Genomic DNA, 18,124 nt, shown 5'->3' with positions numbered 1-18,124 from the left:
ATAAGGACCTCTGATTAAAATTTTAGGTATAAAAAACTCATTTATAATTACACCCCAATTTAAAATCATTTAGGTTTCGAAACAAACCCCTCTGGTGCCCAGCCAGCAGAGCCCAGGTAACGATGACGCCAGGCAGGGGAGAGGCCCGAGGCCCGGACATTTCTAAATGGGTGTCGACCTTACTGACACCGCAGGACGTCTCCTAAATGAAAACCGCCAGGTTTAGAACCTAGGGGGGTTTTAAAGTAAGACTCTTGCTCTATCTTTATAAACGCTGTTTAATTTTACTCCCACTCACTGCCGGCTGCTGCTCGCCTCTGGCTGAGACAGGCCTGGCTGTACTGCTCCTCAGGGCTCCTCACTTCCTAACAACACGAACACGGCGGAAGGAGGGAACCGTGGAGAGCGGAGGCGGCAGCAGAGGGGAGACGGCTATTCAGACCCGGGGACCCAGAGCGAAGGGACACTCACTCTCCAGACACCCCCGTGTTCTCGAGTAAATGCAGGTGGACCGCAGGATGCTCTACCCAGAACACGCGGTGAAGAAGAGGTGGATGGAAGGGGCAGAGATGGCCCTCCTGGCAAGGCAAATGGCTGCCTCCGCAGCACGCCCTGGGCCAGGGCAGAGGGGAGGTGCAGCACGCCCCGGACCTGGCCCAACAGAGCCTCACGCCTCAGTGAGACGTGACCTAAAATAAGCCTTCCCATTGGAAACCAAGGGCAACGCAATACCAGCCCAAGGGCCAGGAGAGCAAGGGTGCGTAGCCAGCGTGGAGTCAAAGGAACCTGGGACATGTTTCCCTTCCCTGGTCACCCGGGGCCTGCCTGCCCCAGAGGAAGCCCACCGCCCAGCCTGTGGCCTCGCTCAGGTTAGCTCTGGACCCGCTCCGCCGGCAGCACAGCCTGTGAGGCACCCGGTGACTTTACACCCTGCTTTTTGGAAAATGACGATGCAAGGCTTTAACCCTTGCACCCTAAGTGCAGAGAGAGAAAGGCTGGCACTTTGTGGGAATGACCAGGCAAGCAGAGCAGGGCAGCTGAGGGAAGTACAGGAACTAAGGACTGACCCCTGGTGCTGGACACGCGCTCCTCTCCATCCCACGCGTGGGAATCAGGAGTGCTGGTCTCTAAGGCCACCCCCTTCTCAACGACGCAGTCACTTTTGTTTAATCCTCCCTCACCTGAGGAGATGTTTGATTTTTTAGAGAGAGGAAGGGAAAGAGAGAAACATCGGGTGTTTGCCTCCCGTTTGTGCCCCCACCGAGGATCAAACCCACAACCTAGGTATGTGCCATGACTGGGAATTGGACCCGCAACATTTAGGTGTACGGGACGACGCTCCAACCAACAGAGCCATCCGGCCAGGGCGCAACAACTCTGCCACCTGAACGCTGGGGTCTTGGGCTCCATATCTGAAAAACGAGAGAAGCTCCCGGCGCCAACTTCATGGTCACTGTCAACAGTAATAACACTCTGCGTGTACAAAGCCCCTGTGATCCACACTGCACAGATGGAAGGCCTTCCCCTACGATATTGTATTATGAAGTCGAAATGTGACGACCTGAACAGCGGAGTCCTATTCGCGGAAGGAAAGGAAACCTCATTTACGCGTGGAGAGAGGTCGCAGCGAGACCGTCCACTTACGCGTCTGCATGGCTTCCTCCGTGTGCGCGTCCGAGCACTCCATGTCTTCCACACCTGCTTCTGTGCTCTTCTCAGCCTCCTTCTTCCGCTTCTGAGATGTGAAAACGTAAAGAGAGAAAGCTGTGGTCTGATGGTCACAGAAGTAAATACTCACACTCACTGTATATTAGTATACACATGAACCTATGTAGGTGTGCTGTCAAAATACACAAAACGCATCACAGTAGCCCCCCTTCTCTGAGGGCTTATGTTCCAAATCCTATATACAGTGCGCTACGTTTCCCCACAAATACACACCTTTCCACTTAAAGGGAGCACCTGACGGCTTCTCCTTGGCACATCCGAATTGCTGGCACCACCGCTCTTGCGTTTTGGGGCCATTAGTAAAATAACTGTGACCTGAGTGAGCACTGTGATACTGCGACAGCTGGTCTGACAACCCAGACGGCCACGGGGTGGCTAACGTGTGGTGGAAAGGCTGGCCGATGGATGGCTCACGCTTTGGGCAGGATGGCAATAGTTCATGCTACTCAGAGCAGAGGGCAAGTTAAAGCTTAAGAATTTCTGAATTTTCCCATTTAATATTTTCAGGCCATGGCTGACTGCAGGTAACTGAACCAAGGAAAGAGAAATATGGATGGGGGCTACAATACACAACTTCAAGGTAGTGGGGGCCTAAGGGAAGGGGGGCAAAGACAATGGGATTAGAGAGCCTTCAACTACTCAGTGTGCCTGAAAGGTGGGTCTGTTTGCTGTTACCCGCCTCTAACTTTTTATGCCTCACATAGTTCATTATGGAAAGCTGCGTTTTAACCCTCAGGACTGGTGATACAAAAACTCTCTTAAAGCGCAGTGTTTTATAAACTTGGCATCACCCCTCTCTGAGGCCAATGATACTTATTCTCCAATTTTACAGTGTGTATCTGTGGGGGTATATTTCCTTCTGGAATGTTTTATTTATTAAAAGTTTAACAGGGCCAAAAACCTTGCTGTAAGGAAGGCTCTTAAAAGTACACAGGTCTGCTAAAATCTCAGAAACGGTTGGTTTTCCCACCATTCTCTCAGGCCTTTCCTATTTTCTACTTATTTTTCCAGTTGAGTGTGACTTAGGAGAGTTAATGCTTATATTCTGTCACCATCCATTCTCCCCAACTGTTCATTTAATTCCTTATTATTATTTTCCAATACTATACTATTTCCTACCTAGTTCATTCCTGTGTAAAGTTTTTAAATCACCTAACATCTCTACATGTAACTATAACTATAGAAGGACCTTAGAGATAATTTAAAACTTTGCATTTTGCATGTAACTTTATCCCATGTAGTCTCAAATTTAAATGTGTTAAAATGCAAATTAAAAGTCAAAGCTTCTCTAGGTTGCCTAAAATAAGTGTGTGTCATGTAGGGAATCATCTGATACTTCGCAAGTTTCACAGATTCACATCGCATCAGAATGTCCTCATTTATATTTCCTAACAATTAACATTAAGTTGAACCTCATCTGAGAACCTTCCTTGCTTCGGGCCATTGTGCGTGTGGCTATAAGAGTGTAATACCTGCTGACAGTACATTGTTCTTCCTCCTAATGGCAACCATGGCTCTGTTCCGAAGAGAGCTGCGCAGGGAGGCCCAGCTCCGCTCAGACCACATTATCTTAACCCTCCAAACGGTCAGAACTGCTATTATCTCTGTGTAACAATTAATCCCACTGTTTCCAACGATGCTTAAGGCAGCTGTGAAAGATGAGGACTCAGGGACACCAGGCTCCTAAAGAAAAGGCTCCACAAATACAAACCTGAGGACTGCACTGAGCTTAGGAAACGTCAGAAGCAGCATCTGCTGAGCAGCTTTGAGGAAGGAGGGACCCCTTCTCAAAGAGAGCTGCCCGAGAGGCTGCGACTTCCTACAACGGATGAGAGAAGGGGCAGTGCCTCCCATCCTCCCTTTCCAAAGTGCCGCTCCGTGATTGCCATCCCAGCCCTGCTGGGCTGAACAGATTGGTTCGATAATTACATACAATAACTGCAGTGGGCAGGTAACCCTCAGCTGGCACGGGCAGCTCCCCTGTGAGGGCTTCCATATGCAAACGGCCCTGATGGAGTGCATTAGGTGCCTCCTCCCTCCGGCGCGCAGGCCTGATTAACGCCGGCCGAGGCTCCAAGGTTAGCCTGTCAGCAGATTCGTGATGCATTAGGCAGGAATAAACACAGACACTTTTGTTCGTCCGGGCCAAAATTAAGGAGGAATATTTCAGTACTATATTGCTTTCCACACAGGAGAAAATGCTTTCTGCAGGTGTAGGAGGGCAGATTTCTACATGCTCATCATACAGGGAGCCATCCAATACATTCTACCCAAGAGCCCAATGCATTCATCTTGTTTCAAGCTTATTTAATAAAAAGGAGCTTCCTTCATCTCTGGGCAGGTAAATGACGCAGGAATGAAAATCAGACAGTATTCAACCGACAAGAGAAACACCTGTGATTTCAGCAGGGGCACCAGGTTAGGCCCTGACTTCCATTCACCCGCCTTCAGCTGGTGTCTCCTGCCCAACTTTCCTGACAATGCATGCCATCTGGATAGGAAGAACCAAGAACCAATGGTCTACAGACTATGATCTTTTTTTTTTTTTTCCCCAAAAACAAAAACAAAAAAATCTTCAAGTTTAATAGTATCTAAGTACGAACTGCCAGTTACAAAAACAGCCACAGGATGTAAAGTGCAGCATGGGGAAGAAAGCCAATGCTATGCAGTGTCTCCCAGTGTGCACGGTGTCAGATAAAAACTGGATAGGAACCTTGCTTCCTGCCATTGTTGATCAATTCTTATAGGTGTTACCATAACGGAGATCTGCTAGGAACACAGAGAAACATGTACTGAACTTATTACACCTGCCCCTTTCCAAAAGAGATTTGAGTCTGAGAAGTAAAAAGAACATATACATTTTTTCTCATTTTTTCCCTAAACTTACTGCGGTAGTCATTTCACAATATATTTAAGTCAAAGCATTATGCTGTACCCCTTAAACTTATACAGTGCTGAATGCCAATTATATCTCAATAAGACTGGAAAGACTAAAAATAAAAAATAAGGCATGAGCAAAGATTTCTATAAACGTAAATGCTGTCAGACAAAATCAGCTGAGTTGCAGGAAGCAGTGTGTAATGAAAAGAGTCAAGACACTTCAGTTCTAAAGCTTCACTGCGTAAGTCACATGACCTCTAAGGCCCTTAGAAATCTAAAAATGGATTTTCAAGAAATGAATAAGTTCCAAAGCAAAACTACAGTTAGACATGGATTATCTGAATAATAATCTGAAAAAAACCTAAAAATTATGACAAAAAGAGTAGTGAGAAAATCCGCTAATTATAAAGATTAACACTATAGTTTCCGTAATCAGAGAATCCTATTTAGCTGTGAGCTTCCTGGTAACCAGAGCAGAGAACGCCATCCTGATTGCATACCCCTTGCTAAGGAAGCAAGGGAATTCTAATTTCTCAAAAGAGAAGCTTTTCCTTCTAGAGAGCCCCCACTTCTCAGCCAGTACAGTGCTGCTTTTGCCAGTTTTAGACATGTGGCATTTACAACTTACTTGGGAAAACTGTTCTAGGGCTTAAAAAATAAAAAGAAAAAGTTTTAAAAAAAAACTGGTCTGGTCCAATTTTTTCACTTTTATAAACAAAAAGACAAAGGGCCAACACGTTGAATAACTCACCTATACAGTTACATGGCTACCAGGCAGCTTCATGATCTTACACAATCCTAGCTTTTAGTAACTTCTTTTTAATACCAAGAATAGCCCTGTGTCAGCCATGAAGACAAGAATAAAATAAAATATAAAATGAAGCAGTAAACTAATAAAGGAAACCTAACAGTTCAACTTGGTATTCATGTATTCCCCCTACGTGAAGCTTCAGGCGTGTAGGGCATGATCCGACAGGACTTGTCCAGCCTTCTGAACTACCCAAGGACACAGGGGATCAGGCGCAGATGTTAGCTCTGCAGCAGACTGACCTACTCAGCTGTAAAGTCAGCCAACCTGCAGAAACCAAATTTCTCCAGCACACAGGTCCAAACAGCGATTTGCAAAGAAGGGGGATGGCACTGAACAAGTTCTCACTGCAGCAGAGATCTTTAGTTCTCAATCAGCTAAATTTTAGGAAAAACACTCTAGAAGCGAGCTATAAATATAATGTAAAGAAATCTGTCCGGCACACGAGGATGCACGCTGTGTGTTTACCCATGTATGCAAACTGTAAGTTATTGCCTCACTGAAAATTCCATCAGGCTTCCAGTCCGTCCCTTCATTTCAAAGCCGAATGTAGCTGTTAGCACACTTGTTGACCACAAAACTGAGCTGATGCAATTAACACAAAACTTGCAGGGGGAAAATGCCTATGTAGATGAAATGTATAATTTTCGATTCCGTGATGAAATTAGAGACCTACTATTTGCCAAAAAGTCAAATTCATGATCCAATTTCAAAATTTCAATCTAGGGAGAATTATAAAAATCTTTTAATTTGCTGTTTCTTGTTTTAAAGAGATAATTTGTTTTAACCCTTTTCCTCATAGTTTGGAATACCAATTCCCAAAGGAAGCTGCTGGAGCTTTCAGAATTAACGACAGTAAGACTGGTCACTAATGTAAAAAATATATTTCTTCTGAAAGTAGTTTTCCTTTTCCATATAAAAGCAGATGATACATTTTATTAAATGATTTCAAATTACAAAGGAAATCAATGTCAACAATTACTAGAAATAATCAATAAACCAAAAAGTTAATGCATACCTGTAAAATCTAAATATTAAAGTAATATCAGGAGTTATTTACATGGCCACATAATACTTCCCCATAAAGTTCACTATTTAACATTTCTCTCTTAAAAAGTAAGCCCCTTATATGCATATACACTGCTTTATACAATGGCATTTTGGTAAAGAGCAAAATCATATTCAAATGATAAACAAATTAATAAACAATAAACTTTCAAATTGTAACTTTTCAAATACCAACTTTCAAATAATAAATTCTTTGACCACGCCAACGAAGACAAGATCAACCCTAGGGGCTGACTTGAGGGGGAATAAACAATACAAACTGTGAGCTGAGTGCCCCTACCAAAATCCCTCTGCCAGGTACCACTATCCCAAGCTAGAATCTCTTGAAAAAACTTAATCAATTGCTACTGTACATAATCTATATATATAAAAGCCTAAGCAACTGTTACGACCAACTGACCAGTGAACTGGTTGCTATGACACGCACTAACCACCAAGGCGCAGATGCAGGAGCTGCCCCCTGGTGGTCATTGTGCTCCCACAGCCAACCTACCGCGGCTGGCCAAGCTCCCACAGTCCCTCCCCGCAGCCGGCCGGCCCCAACTGGCCCCGATAGGGACTGGGCGAGATGGTCCCAATCGCCAGCCAGGCTGAGGGACCCAACCTGTGCACGAATTCATGCACCAGGCCTCTAGTCTATCTATATATATAAAAGCCTAAGTGACCGTTCGACCAGTAGCTATGACGCGCACTGACCACCAGGGGGCAGATGCTCCGACTGGTAGGTTAGGTTGCTGGCCATGGGTTAGCTTGCTGCTGGGGCCTATTGGCCCCGAATCTGGTTCACCTGCATCCTGGACCCAGAGAGGAGGGAGGAGGGAGCCTGATTCCTCACAGAATCGGCCATCAGTTAGCTTGCTGCAATATTAAAATACTTTTTCAAATTAATTTCCTTTCAATGTGCACAAATCTGTGCACTGGGCCACTAGTAAATAAACAAATGTTCATTTTTTTCAACCCTCTACATATTTTTCTTTATCATAAAGAGCTTAGCCTACCCTTAGATAATGAAGATAAATATTTAATTGCCAGCAATCTGTTATTATTTTCTTTCCTGAACTACTCACTGAGTTACTCTACTGAAATCACTATTTGTTGCAATCATAATCTCAGGAAGTCCAAAGGAAATTCACAGAATTCACCTTGGTTGTCGTTCTTGCTTTCGGAGCTCCGTTCTCCAAAGCCCCAAGTTCCAGTTTGCCATCATCCTTGCTTCCTATAGACTTTAGTCCTTGCAAAAGAATGTCTTGTAAATTCTGATAAAGGGGTTTCTCATCATAGTCCAGCAATTTCACTGTTTCCAGGTATTTAGCAATTTCATCTAAAAAAATAACACAATTATTCTATAATTTTAAAATCCAAATACAATATATTTATCCCTTACTTCGAAAAAAATAACTTGTATTATAGTAAAATTAGAATTAAAATGGATATTTTGTTAAACGATCTTTTTTCAATTACTTCTTCATTGAAAATTGTGCTTCTGAACTCAGAAAATGTCAGAATAAAAAATATATTTTGAGGTATGATGTAAAAAATATTTTTGAAATTGTGAGACAATAAGGAAAAATATATACTTAAAATTTAAACATTCACAAAAATAACTGCCATAGTTTTAAAGCTATCAAAAACACATAGGAACCTAGAATATAGATTATGAAGTAAAATGTGCTTAAGTACAATGAATATCATAGCCAACTTTTAAAATTTGGGTTCTTCATGTAAATGAGAAATAAAACAAACCAAAAACAAGCTGAAGAAAGAGGCAAGGCCTGGTTTTCCCATGAAAGAGAAAAATCACCTTCTGAGTGACAGGTTAACTGTACAGAGGCAGAACCACAGCCATAAAGAGAAACCTTACTAGTCCAGATCACCACCTCTCAGCACCAAGAATCCACCTCTAGGTGACTGACTCACGCCTACGTAGCCCCAGCCTCGCCCTTGCCCTGACCTGCAGACTGGTGCACACACTGCCTCACACAGTAGCTCTTGGATGTGTAACTGTCATCTCAAATCCCAACAAATCTAAACCTAAAGCCCTGACCTGCCCCTACGCCTGCCCCCTGTAGTTTCCCAGTCTGAGTGACTGAGACCTCCATCTTCCGGCTCCTCAAGCCGGCACTCTTCTTCCCACACCCACACCCAACCAATCAAGGGCTCCTGCCAGTGCTACATGCACACGGAACACATTCACTCACTCAAATACATACTAAGCATCCATTACGGATCAGGTAAGATTCTAGATCAGCCGTGGGCAAACTACGGCCCGCGGGCTGGATCCGGCCCGTTTGAAATGAATAAAACTAAAAAAAAAAAAAAGACCGTACCCTTTTATGTAATGATGTTTACTTTGAATTTATATTAGTTCACACAAACACTCCATCCATGCTTTTGTTCCAGCCCTCCGGTCCAGTTTAAGAACCCATTAGGCCCTCAAGTCCACCCCTGTTCTAGATACTTGGCATAAATCAGTTTAAAAGAGAGAAACCAAAACCCTCTTTTCAACTTCTATATGATCGAGGGGATCTATAAACCTGAAGCATCATCACTGAGCTTGGTCAACTACTGAAAATTCCGTCGGAGAGGAGTCCGGGATGTCCTCTTTCAGCAATGTGTTCAGCACAATAGTCGTGTGTGCTTTTAGCCAATACAGTAAGGCAAGAAATAAAAGGCACAGAGTTGAATGCCAGCTAGAGAACAATTTATTCACAAACATGATAGTGTATATAATATCCTAAGGAATCTATTTAAAAAATACTAGAATAGTAAACATAACAAGGTCACAAAAGCAAGGTAAGTATATAAAAATCTATTCTATTTCTGTATACTAGCAGCAAGCAATTGGAAAATATTTTAAAATATATGTCCCATAACATTGCATCAAAAGCATGAAACACAATGAAAAATGGGCAAGATTTTTTGCAGAGTAAAGTATAAAACACAGATGAGAGAAACAGAGATGAAATCGAATGGAGGATATACCATACTGGTAGACTGGCACCCTCAATGCTGTAACAATACTAATCAGTCCACAGTCAGTCCACAGTCAATGCAACTGCACTCAGAGTTCCAGCAGACTGGGGATGGAGGGGTGTGTGTGAACATGACAAGGTGATTCTTAAATTTACATAGATATGTTAAAGACCAAGAATAGCAAAATAGCAAGGGCAAGTTTAAAGAACAGTGCTGGACAACTTAACCTTCCAGATACCAAGACTTAAGATAAAGCTACAATAACTGAGGCAGTATGGCCCAAGAAGAGGCTTTTCCCGGCTTCCAGAGCTTACTCCCTAGCTCCTTCCTACAATGCTAATGGCACCTGGTCAGTGAGGCCATCCCTGCCCACCCATTTCAAACCCCAGCCCTCCTCCCTACTTTACTCCCTAGTTCTACTCTGGGCTTTCTTCTTTTCCATTGCACCAACCACATAAGATACTGCAATGCACTCGTTTCTTCACTGTGTGTCTCTTCCAACCCGAGCGTGAGCTTCATGAGGACAGGGACTTGTATGTCTTGTTCACCGGTGTATCTCTGGTGCCTAGAAGGGCCCCTGGCACACAATGAAGCCTCAATAAAGAAACAGCTGCATGAATGAATGAAATTTGGTTCCCCTCCTGAAAGCAGTAAGTAACTGAATGAAGCTCAAGTATCCCTGTAGCCACTTCTTTTTTGATGGGAACAGGCCCCATTACAATTTCACCTGAACTCTCACATTAAGGAATATCCAATGGACATCATGACTTTCTCTCAGAAAACAAAACCCATGTGAATATATAAGAAGTCTTTTCCTACCTGGCTTATTTTTCTCAGGAAAACATTTGTCCATCAAACCTGCAATATTTTCTCTGTATCTGTTAAAAATTAAAGAATGAGTCACTGTTTGAAGCTTGATGCCATAGAAAGTTATTAATATTTAATAACAGTAAATAGCACACTAAGCAGCACTGTGCTATATCCTAAATATCCTTATAGACATTATTCTAAAATAAATTGAACACAAGACCAAGAAACCACCCTAGCCAGTCTGGCATAGTAGATAGAGGATTGGTCTGTGGACTGAAGGCTCCCAGGTTTGATTCTGGTCAAGGGCACATGCCCGGGGTTGGGGGCTCGATCCCCAGTAGGAGGCATGCAGGAGGCAGTCGATCAATGATTCTTTCTCATCACTGATGTTTCTATCTCTCTCTCTCTCTCCCCCTTCTTCTCTGAAATCAATAAAAACGTATAAAAAAACACACACACAAGAAACCTTACTATTTAACAAGTACTTTGTTATTTCTATTTTAATATCAGTTAAAGCTACAGTTCCAGTAAAGAAATTCTAACTGGGAAACATTTGCCTTATCATGAGCTTCCCAAAATAATTTTTGAGTCTCCTTTACCTAATTTTGGAATCTCTAACATAGTTAGGATCTTTCAAATTATCCTCCCAGGGCAGGTGGCCGCTGAGCCACTGGACCATGCAGTAACCGAGTATTTCCAGGTCGCCACGTCTTGATGGGGCTGTGAACACAAAAGAAGTAGATGAAGCACACTGAAATCATTTTTAAGGTGCAATTTCAATTATATATAAAGCAATAAGGTAAAGCAGTCAACTCTACAGTCTTGTTTTTCATAAATTCTGCCTGCATTTAAAGAAAGTATTGAATATTGGATAATACAAAGAAATAATTTACCCCCCGGCTAATAATTTATTTTAAAAGCCAAATTGGCAAACTCCAGAGTTCCAAACCGAGACTATTAATCTAGGAAATAAAATATAAAATAATGCCACATTTAATATTTAAGATATTAAAAATGCTACAAGCTATTAAGAGGCCCAGAGAACTGGGGGTTTTAGCTCCCCCACAGAAGTGGGCACAGAAAAAAGAAACAACAGCTGAAGAAAGAGACCAACTTATTAACAGGTGACGAAATACAAGTTTACCTGTTATAAAGCTGTAGCTGCATGAAAACTTAGATTTTTAAGGGGAAAAACAACCAACATTCTGATTAAGTTAAAAGCAACCGAAAAGAAACACTCGCTGCAGTGACTGAGCCACTTCGCTGCTGAGACACTGGCGCTCGGGCTCAGAGAGAGCAGAGGCTGCTGCAGGCATCCGCCTCCCCTCCCTCCCGTCCCACTTCGCCTCTTCAATCTTCTCTCCTTAGTTACGTATGCAGAGCTAAGAACCGTATGAAATCCAGGTGAAATGTTAGCTGTGACATACCCACGCCATTGTGTGCGTCGATGCTGGTGAACTCAATAGTGCCATCATGACATCTTTTGGGGTCTTCCTTATATTCTTTATGACTTCCGTCTGGGCAGTAGCGATAAGCAAGGCCATAATCTACCAGGTACACCTATAAATTTGTAAGCGCAAATTTAAGCTAGGAGTCTGCACATACCCTCCTACAAAACCACAGCATAGCACCCAGACAAGGTAGGTCCTGTATGCAAACAACAGCAAAGGCTTACTTCTGAAAGGCTCTTTACTTAAAGCAGCCGTGGGCGAACTACGGCCCACGGGCCGCATCCTGCCCGTTTGAAATGAATAAAACTAAAAAAAAAAAAAAAAAAAAAAAAAAGACCATACCCTTTTATGTAATGATGTTTACTTTGAATTTATATTAGTTCACACAAACACTCCATCCATGCTTTTGTTCCGGCCCTCCGGTCCAGTTTAAGAACCCATTGTGGCCCTCGAGTCAAAAAGTTTGCCCACCCCTGGTATAGACAGTATCACCTGACTTTGATTACTTTCTGGATAAGTATGTTATACTTCTCCTTAATCTTCTACTGAACAAGGATTATAAACCCCATACTTCTCCTTACAGTCTGAAAAAAATAACAATAAAACTAAGCACAAAGCAAACCATCGTACTTGCTGAGATACAACTGCCACACTCTAGTACAGGGGTGAGCAAACTTTTTGACTCGAGGGCCACAATGGGTTCTTAAACTGGACCGGAGGGCCGGAACAAAAGCATGGATGGAGTGTTTGTGTGAACTAATATAAATTCAAAGTAAACATCATTACATAAAAGGGTACGGTCTTTTATTTTTTTTAGTTTTATTCATTTCAAACGGGCTGGATCCGCCCGCGGGCCGTAGTTTGCCCACGGCTGCTCTAGTATAATCCTGCTAACCTTCATTCCTCTGCTTCTTCACTTCTAAAATAATCAAATATCAATTCACTTCATAAAAGTGTTTCAGATTATGATTTAAAAAACTTTTAGATGAGGTTCTTATCTACATTTAAATATTATATATTAAAGTCAAGTCTTCAAAATTAAAGCTACATTTTAATGTTACATACACACACATCTGTGGACATATACATGTGGGTCTGATTAGCATACAAATCTAATAACCTGGGCTTTCTCTATGCCAGAGCCTCTATTACATTCCTAGTTCTGGGAACTGTCTCACAAATGTATGCAGCTGGTCACAAGAGGGAAGTGAAGTAAAAATATGGGGATGGATCTAGCACATACATCTAATACTAGAAAAATAATCCCATCCAAAGCATATGCCCAAAGAATAAGAGAGCTGCAAAAATACTTCCCTAGAAACAAAAGGCAGCAGGTTTTAGCCAACTGCAAACTGAAATAGGCTGTACTATTACTTATGATATTGCATAAGTCCAGTCTACTTCAATTAACAGAATCCTTACCGTTTGGGTCTTAGGTTTGTTTTGTTTGTTTCTAATCTAAAACAAGATGGCTCACAATTCTGTGACTGCCTTTAAGCTTTCTGCATGAGCACGCTTTAGTATAGCAGCTTTCTTCCACATATGCATATAGATCTCTATGGCCACCATAAAGGAGATGGGAGGGGAAGCAAATATATGAGTGATAGAAAAAGAAAGAGGAGCCTAAGTTAAAAGGAAAAAATAAGCAAGAAGTTAAAGACAGGTTTGAGGGAAAGAAAAATGAAGTACGGACTACTGCCATAAACACATTTAAAATGTTTAAATAATCTTTTCTCATACAAGATCAAGTTAGTAGAGAACATACAGAATGGAATAAGTACAGTAGTCCAACAGTGAAATGTCAACTAAACCTTACTTACCAAAATCATAGAAACAGTTATAAGAAAATTGTATAGATCCATTGACTCCAACTAAACTAACTCAAATAAAGGTAAAGTAACATTAGCTTTTCTCCTTTCCTTAAAAAGTAAAAATTACAAAGGAAATGTAATAAACTAAAAAAAAAAAAAATGCAAATTTAAACTTCAAACACTAAGGGCATACAAATTTAGACAGCTACGTTATTTCTGTAAACCAACTGATTTGAATAATCAACATGTTAAAGACCAAATTTCTCAACAGAACACTTACATTTGATGGATTTCTTGAACAAAGGAAATAAAAACATGACAAAGCAGACAGGCAAACATAATTCATTGGTGCACTATATAATTTTAAGCTTCCACCCCCAAATAGCTATTTGAAATTCATTTTGTATCACAAGCACTTCTTCTGAGTATTATTTAGGGCAAAATAGCCAACTTGATAAAGTGCCAACAAATAGCATCAACAATGTAAAATGTTAACTAGAGAGAAGTGTCAAGAAAAAATATTATTATTACCATATCTACTTCAAAAAGTAAAACTTCTGCATGGGTTTGAAAGTTCAAAGCAGCCATATTTGTTTTCAAACAACAGGTTTCAAATTGTAGAAGTTAAAGTTATAAAACTACCTGGTCAGGATCCTTGCAGCTCAGAAGAAGATTTGAGGCCTTGATATCTCCGTGCACATACTCATGCTCGTGAATATATTCCAGAATATCCAGCTGAAAGCATCACACAGAGTAAGTTAATGCAGTACCCAATACCAACCAGCAGAGGACCAAGCTTCAACACAACAGCTTCACTGGGTTAAAAACAAGGAACATGTAGCTCACATACAATTCTTAAGCTTAGCTGCAAGACAGTTTTCCGAGAAAACCTTTTGGAATTTGCTTCATATATTTTCTGAAGGTCACTCCCAAAGCGATCCATGATCATAAATCTGTAACTGGAGACAAACAAGAAAAGTCAATGGACAAAACAGACCTCTGGAAAACTGACTGTAGTGAGTTCTCCTGTCAGAGTGATTTTTCAAGGCAATGTTTAGGAAGAAAGAAGAAAGAAAAGGAAAGAAAGATAAACATTTGAAACAGTTTTTTCTGACTATAATTCTCAAGAGCCTCCTCTTGGTCTCATCTAGTAAGAGGAGACCATATGCCATGTAAGATAACGCCCACAGAGAATCCAACAGATTCATTCACAGTAAGGACAAAACAATCTGAGGGAGAATATCACTGTTTTTTTCTGACAGTTTAAGTTAATATATGTTTCTGGATATTAGTTTCCTTCCTGTGACAGCTTTTCTCAATTTGTAAGGCACATTTTAGCAATATTAGTACCATTCTGTTTAAATCAAGACAGTCAAGAGATGCTGTAACAACAGCTAAATTCAGCCCGGCCGGTGTGGCTCAATGGCTGAGTGTTGACCCAGGCACCAAGAGGCAGCTCGTTCCATTCCCGGTCAGGGCACATGCCCAGGTTGTGAGCTCAATCCCCAGTGGGGGATGCACAGAAGGCAGCCAATTGTTGTTTCTATCTCTCTCCTTCTCCCTTCCTCTCTCTGAAGTCAATAAAAACATTTTTTAAAAAATTTTTTAGATAAATTTAATAAAATTGTTTAAATCATTCAAAAGAACTATATATTAAATACTCAACAGACAAGACTTGGAGAAGAAAAAAATATTCTGAAACAATGTGAAGATTTTTGGTTTTGTCCTGGCCAGTGTTGCTCAGTGGTTTAAAGTGTCAGCCTTGGGAAAGAGGGGCCACAGGTTTGATTCCCTGTCAAGGGCATGTACCTAGGTTGCAGATTCAATCCCCTGCCCCAGTCAGCATGCAAGCAGGAGGCAACCAATAGAAGTGTCTCTCTCACATCAATGTTTCTCTCTGTTTCTCCCCCTCCCTTCCACTCTTTCTAAAACTCAATGGGAAAATATCTCAGGTGAGGATTAACAACAACAAAAAAAAAAACAAGTCAAATAATAAATTTAGAATTCTACCCATTTTTATACTAGAAGAGAATTAGAAATCATCTTTTGTGAACATCTTTAATAAGTAATTAATGTCTATGGAAGTAAAGTTATTTGCCCAAAGTCATACAATTCGCCAGTGGCAAATGTAAGAGTTTCCAGTGCCTTAAACTCTGAGATAATAAAAAGAGAACAATAAATTTGACTGCCTAATTCCCTTTGTACAGCAGGTTTTCAAAGACTGAGGGGTGACCAAGGACACATGTACATGTTACAAATAAGTGATATGTATACAATTATTATAAAACTAGAGGCCCAGTGCACGAAATTCATGCACTCAGGGGACAGGGGTCCCTCAGCCTGGCCTGAGCCCTATTGCAGACCGGGAGCCCTTGGGCCTAAGCCAGAAGTCAGACATCCTTAGCACTGCCACGGAGACGGGAGAGGCTCCCACCACCGCTGCTGTGCTTGCCAGCCATGAGCCCAGCTTCTGGCTGAGCAGCACTCCCCCTGTGGAAACGCACTGACCACCAGGGGGCAGCTCTTGCATTGAGCGTCTTCCCCCTGGTGGTCAGTGCGTGTCATAGCAACCGGTTGTTCTGCCATTCAGTCATTTTGCATATTAACTTTTTATTATATAGGATAATATTTGGGTAACAATAACACAGCCTCTACTGACAGTTTGAAAGAGGGCTGAACCACAATTGCTTAATTCCTGGAAACTTGGATAAACAATGCAAATAATGGGAAAATATAAATCAGTATAAATAATTTAATAATGATAACAGATAACCTTTTTATACAATCCTGATACTGTTCTAAGCACTATATACATATTAATTTAAATCAGTTACAGGGAAAAGTAAAAATTTCTGGCACACAAAAAAGTATTTTTGTATCTGTACTTTTATAAGAACCAAAATGATTGTTTTTAAGAGATTCAACCTAAAAAGCAAATCAATACCTTAGAGGTGATTAATGCTCCATTTTAGGAGACACTTGCAGCCACTTTATGTGATAGAAGGAAGAGGCTGGGAGGCAAGAGAACTACTAGTAAATGGTGCTCTAAGGACTAAACCTGCATGTCTGGTTCCAGAGTTCCTGTGCTCCACAGCACCCTCCAGTCCATGCCAGGAGTTCTCTCCTGCAGCTCCTGTCAGCTACCTTAGGGCCAACCGGAGACCCCCACCACCTCCCCAGGCATGATCACTTCACAGGAGCCACACAACAAGCCCTGTTTAACTGGCTCTCTGCTTTATCACACAATAAGTGATAAAACTGTATAGGCAAAATGTGCTATGATAGTGTGGGCAACTTTAAGAAAAAGCACCATTCCCAAACCAAAAGAAGAACGGGAGAGAAGAAAAGAGAAAAGGAGGGCACAAGGGAGGGAGGAAGGGAGGGAAATGATATGATGATTGCAACTAACATTTTTTTAATATATTTTTATTGACTTCAGAGAGAGGAAGGGAGAAAGAGAAACACCAATGATGGGAGAGAACCATTGATCGGCTGCTTCCTGCACGCCCCCTACTGGGGATCGATCCCGCAACTCGGGCATGTGCCCTTGACTGCAATCAAACCTGGGACCCTTCAGTCCGCAGGCCGACGCTCTATCCACTGAGCCAAACCAGCTAGGGCACAACTAACATTTACTGAGCCCATACTCTGTGCCAGAACAACCCCCTTACGAATTACGTTTCAATTTCATCTTCACAGTAACTCCATAAAGTCCTATTATCCCATCCTAACTTACTTAATCAATCCTTGATCTATACTATTTCTCCAGAAAATTCCATAAAAATATAGACTCTTGTTCCAGCAAAACCATACATAACAAAATATAATCTATCATATTTTGGGGAAATCCTAAGAGGTGCATGGTTCCAGAATGAGAACCTTCAAGGAGACCTCTGGCTCCCACCCAACACTGACCTCCACTCGACCTTTTCTACCCGAGCCCAGGTCTGGCTCGGCATTCCATCCCCTCCCACACAGCCAAGTGCCTCCCCACGCCAATCAGTGGCCCCCTTGCATGCCCGAAACTGGTTTCAGAAGGACCTGATGAAACTCTGACCAAGAAAACAGGACAGGCCCTAACCGGTTTGGCTCAGTGGATAGAGCGTCAGCCTGTGGACTCAAGGGTCCCAGGTTCGATTCCAGTCAAGGGCATGTACCTTGGTTGTGGGCATATCCCCAGTAGGGAGTGTGCAGGAGGCAGTTGATTGATGTTTCTCTTTCATCGATGTTTCTCTCTATCCCTCTCTGTAAAAAATTAATAAAACATATTAAAATAAAAATAAAAATCATCATTCTCCCCTTTAAAAAAAAGAAAAGAAAACAGGACAGGAAGACTGCCACCAGACCCCCAAGGGTTTTCCTGACCAGGAAACTGAAGCTCACGGAAGCAATACCAGTTTCTGCTGTGGCTACTGTCTATATACAAAGCCTAGAAATGTGGCCGCCACCTGAGACCATATGACAGCGAGCAAAGCAAGGATGAGAAGGACAAAAGGGCAAGAAAAAGGAACAAAAAGGAACCTGTGCCCTTGGTAATTACGTAAGAGAGCTGAGTCAGTTTCCTTTATTTGTAGATAAAGACATTCAAACCCCTT

The 18,124-nt window shown here is 41.9% G+C and overlaps 1 protein-coding gene across 2 annotated transcripts in view; it reads right to left on the bottom strand.

Annotated features, from left to right (window-relative positions):
* The window catches only part of VRK1 (VRK serine/threonine kinase 1), a 60,734-nt gene that overhangs the window by 3,663 nt on the left and 38,947 nt on the right, over window positions 1–18,124 (bottom strand). For both annotated transcript variants that reach the window (XM_059686109.1, XM_059686115.1), the window contains exons 6-12: window positions 14,380–14,488; window positions 14,172–14,264; window positions 11,695–11,827; window positions 10,867–10,987; window positions 10,277–10,335; window positions 7,627–7,805; window positions 1,645–1,735 (exon numbers count right to left, since the gene is read on the bottom strand). In XM_059686109.1, the coding sequence (XP_059542092.1) occupies window positions 1,645–1,735; window positions 7,627–7,805; window positions 10,277–10,335; window positions 10,867–10,987; window positions 11,695–11,827; window positions 14,172–14,264; window positions 14,380–14,488 (785 nt within the window). The remainder of the gene's footprint in view (window positions 1–1,644; window positions 1,736–7,626; window positions 7,806–10,276; window positions 10,336–10,866; window positions 10,988–11,694; window positions 11,828–14,171; window positions 14,265–14,379; window positions 14,489–18,124) is intronic.

Source organism: Myotis daubentonii, chromosome 1, assembly GCF_963259705.1.
Source record: "Myotis daubentonii chromosome 1, mMyoDau2.1, whole genome shotgun sequence".
In the NCBI taxonomy this organism is placed as follows: Eukaryota; Metazoa; Chordata; class Mammalia; order Chiroptera; family Vespertilionidae; genus Myotis; species Myotis daubentonii.
This window is presented reverse-complemented; position numbering and strand designations above follow the sequence as displayed.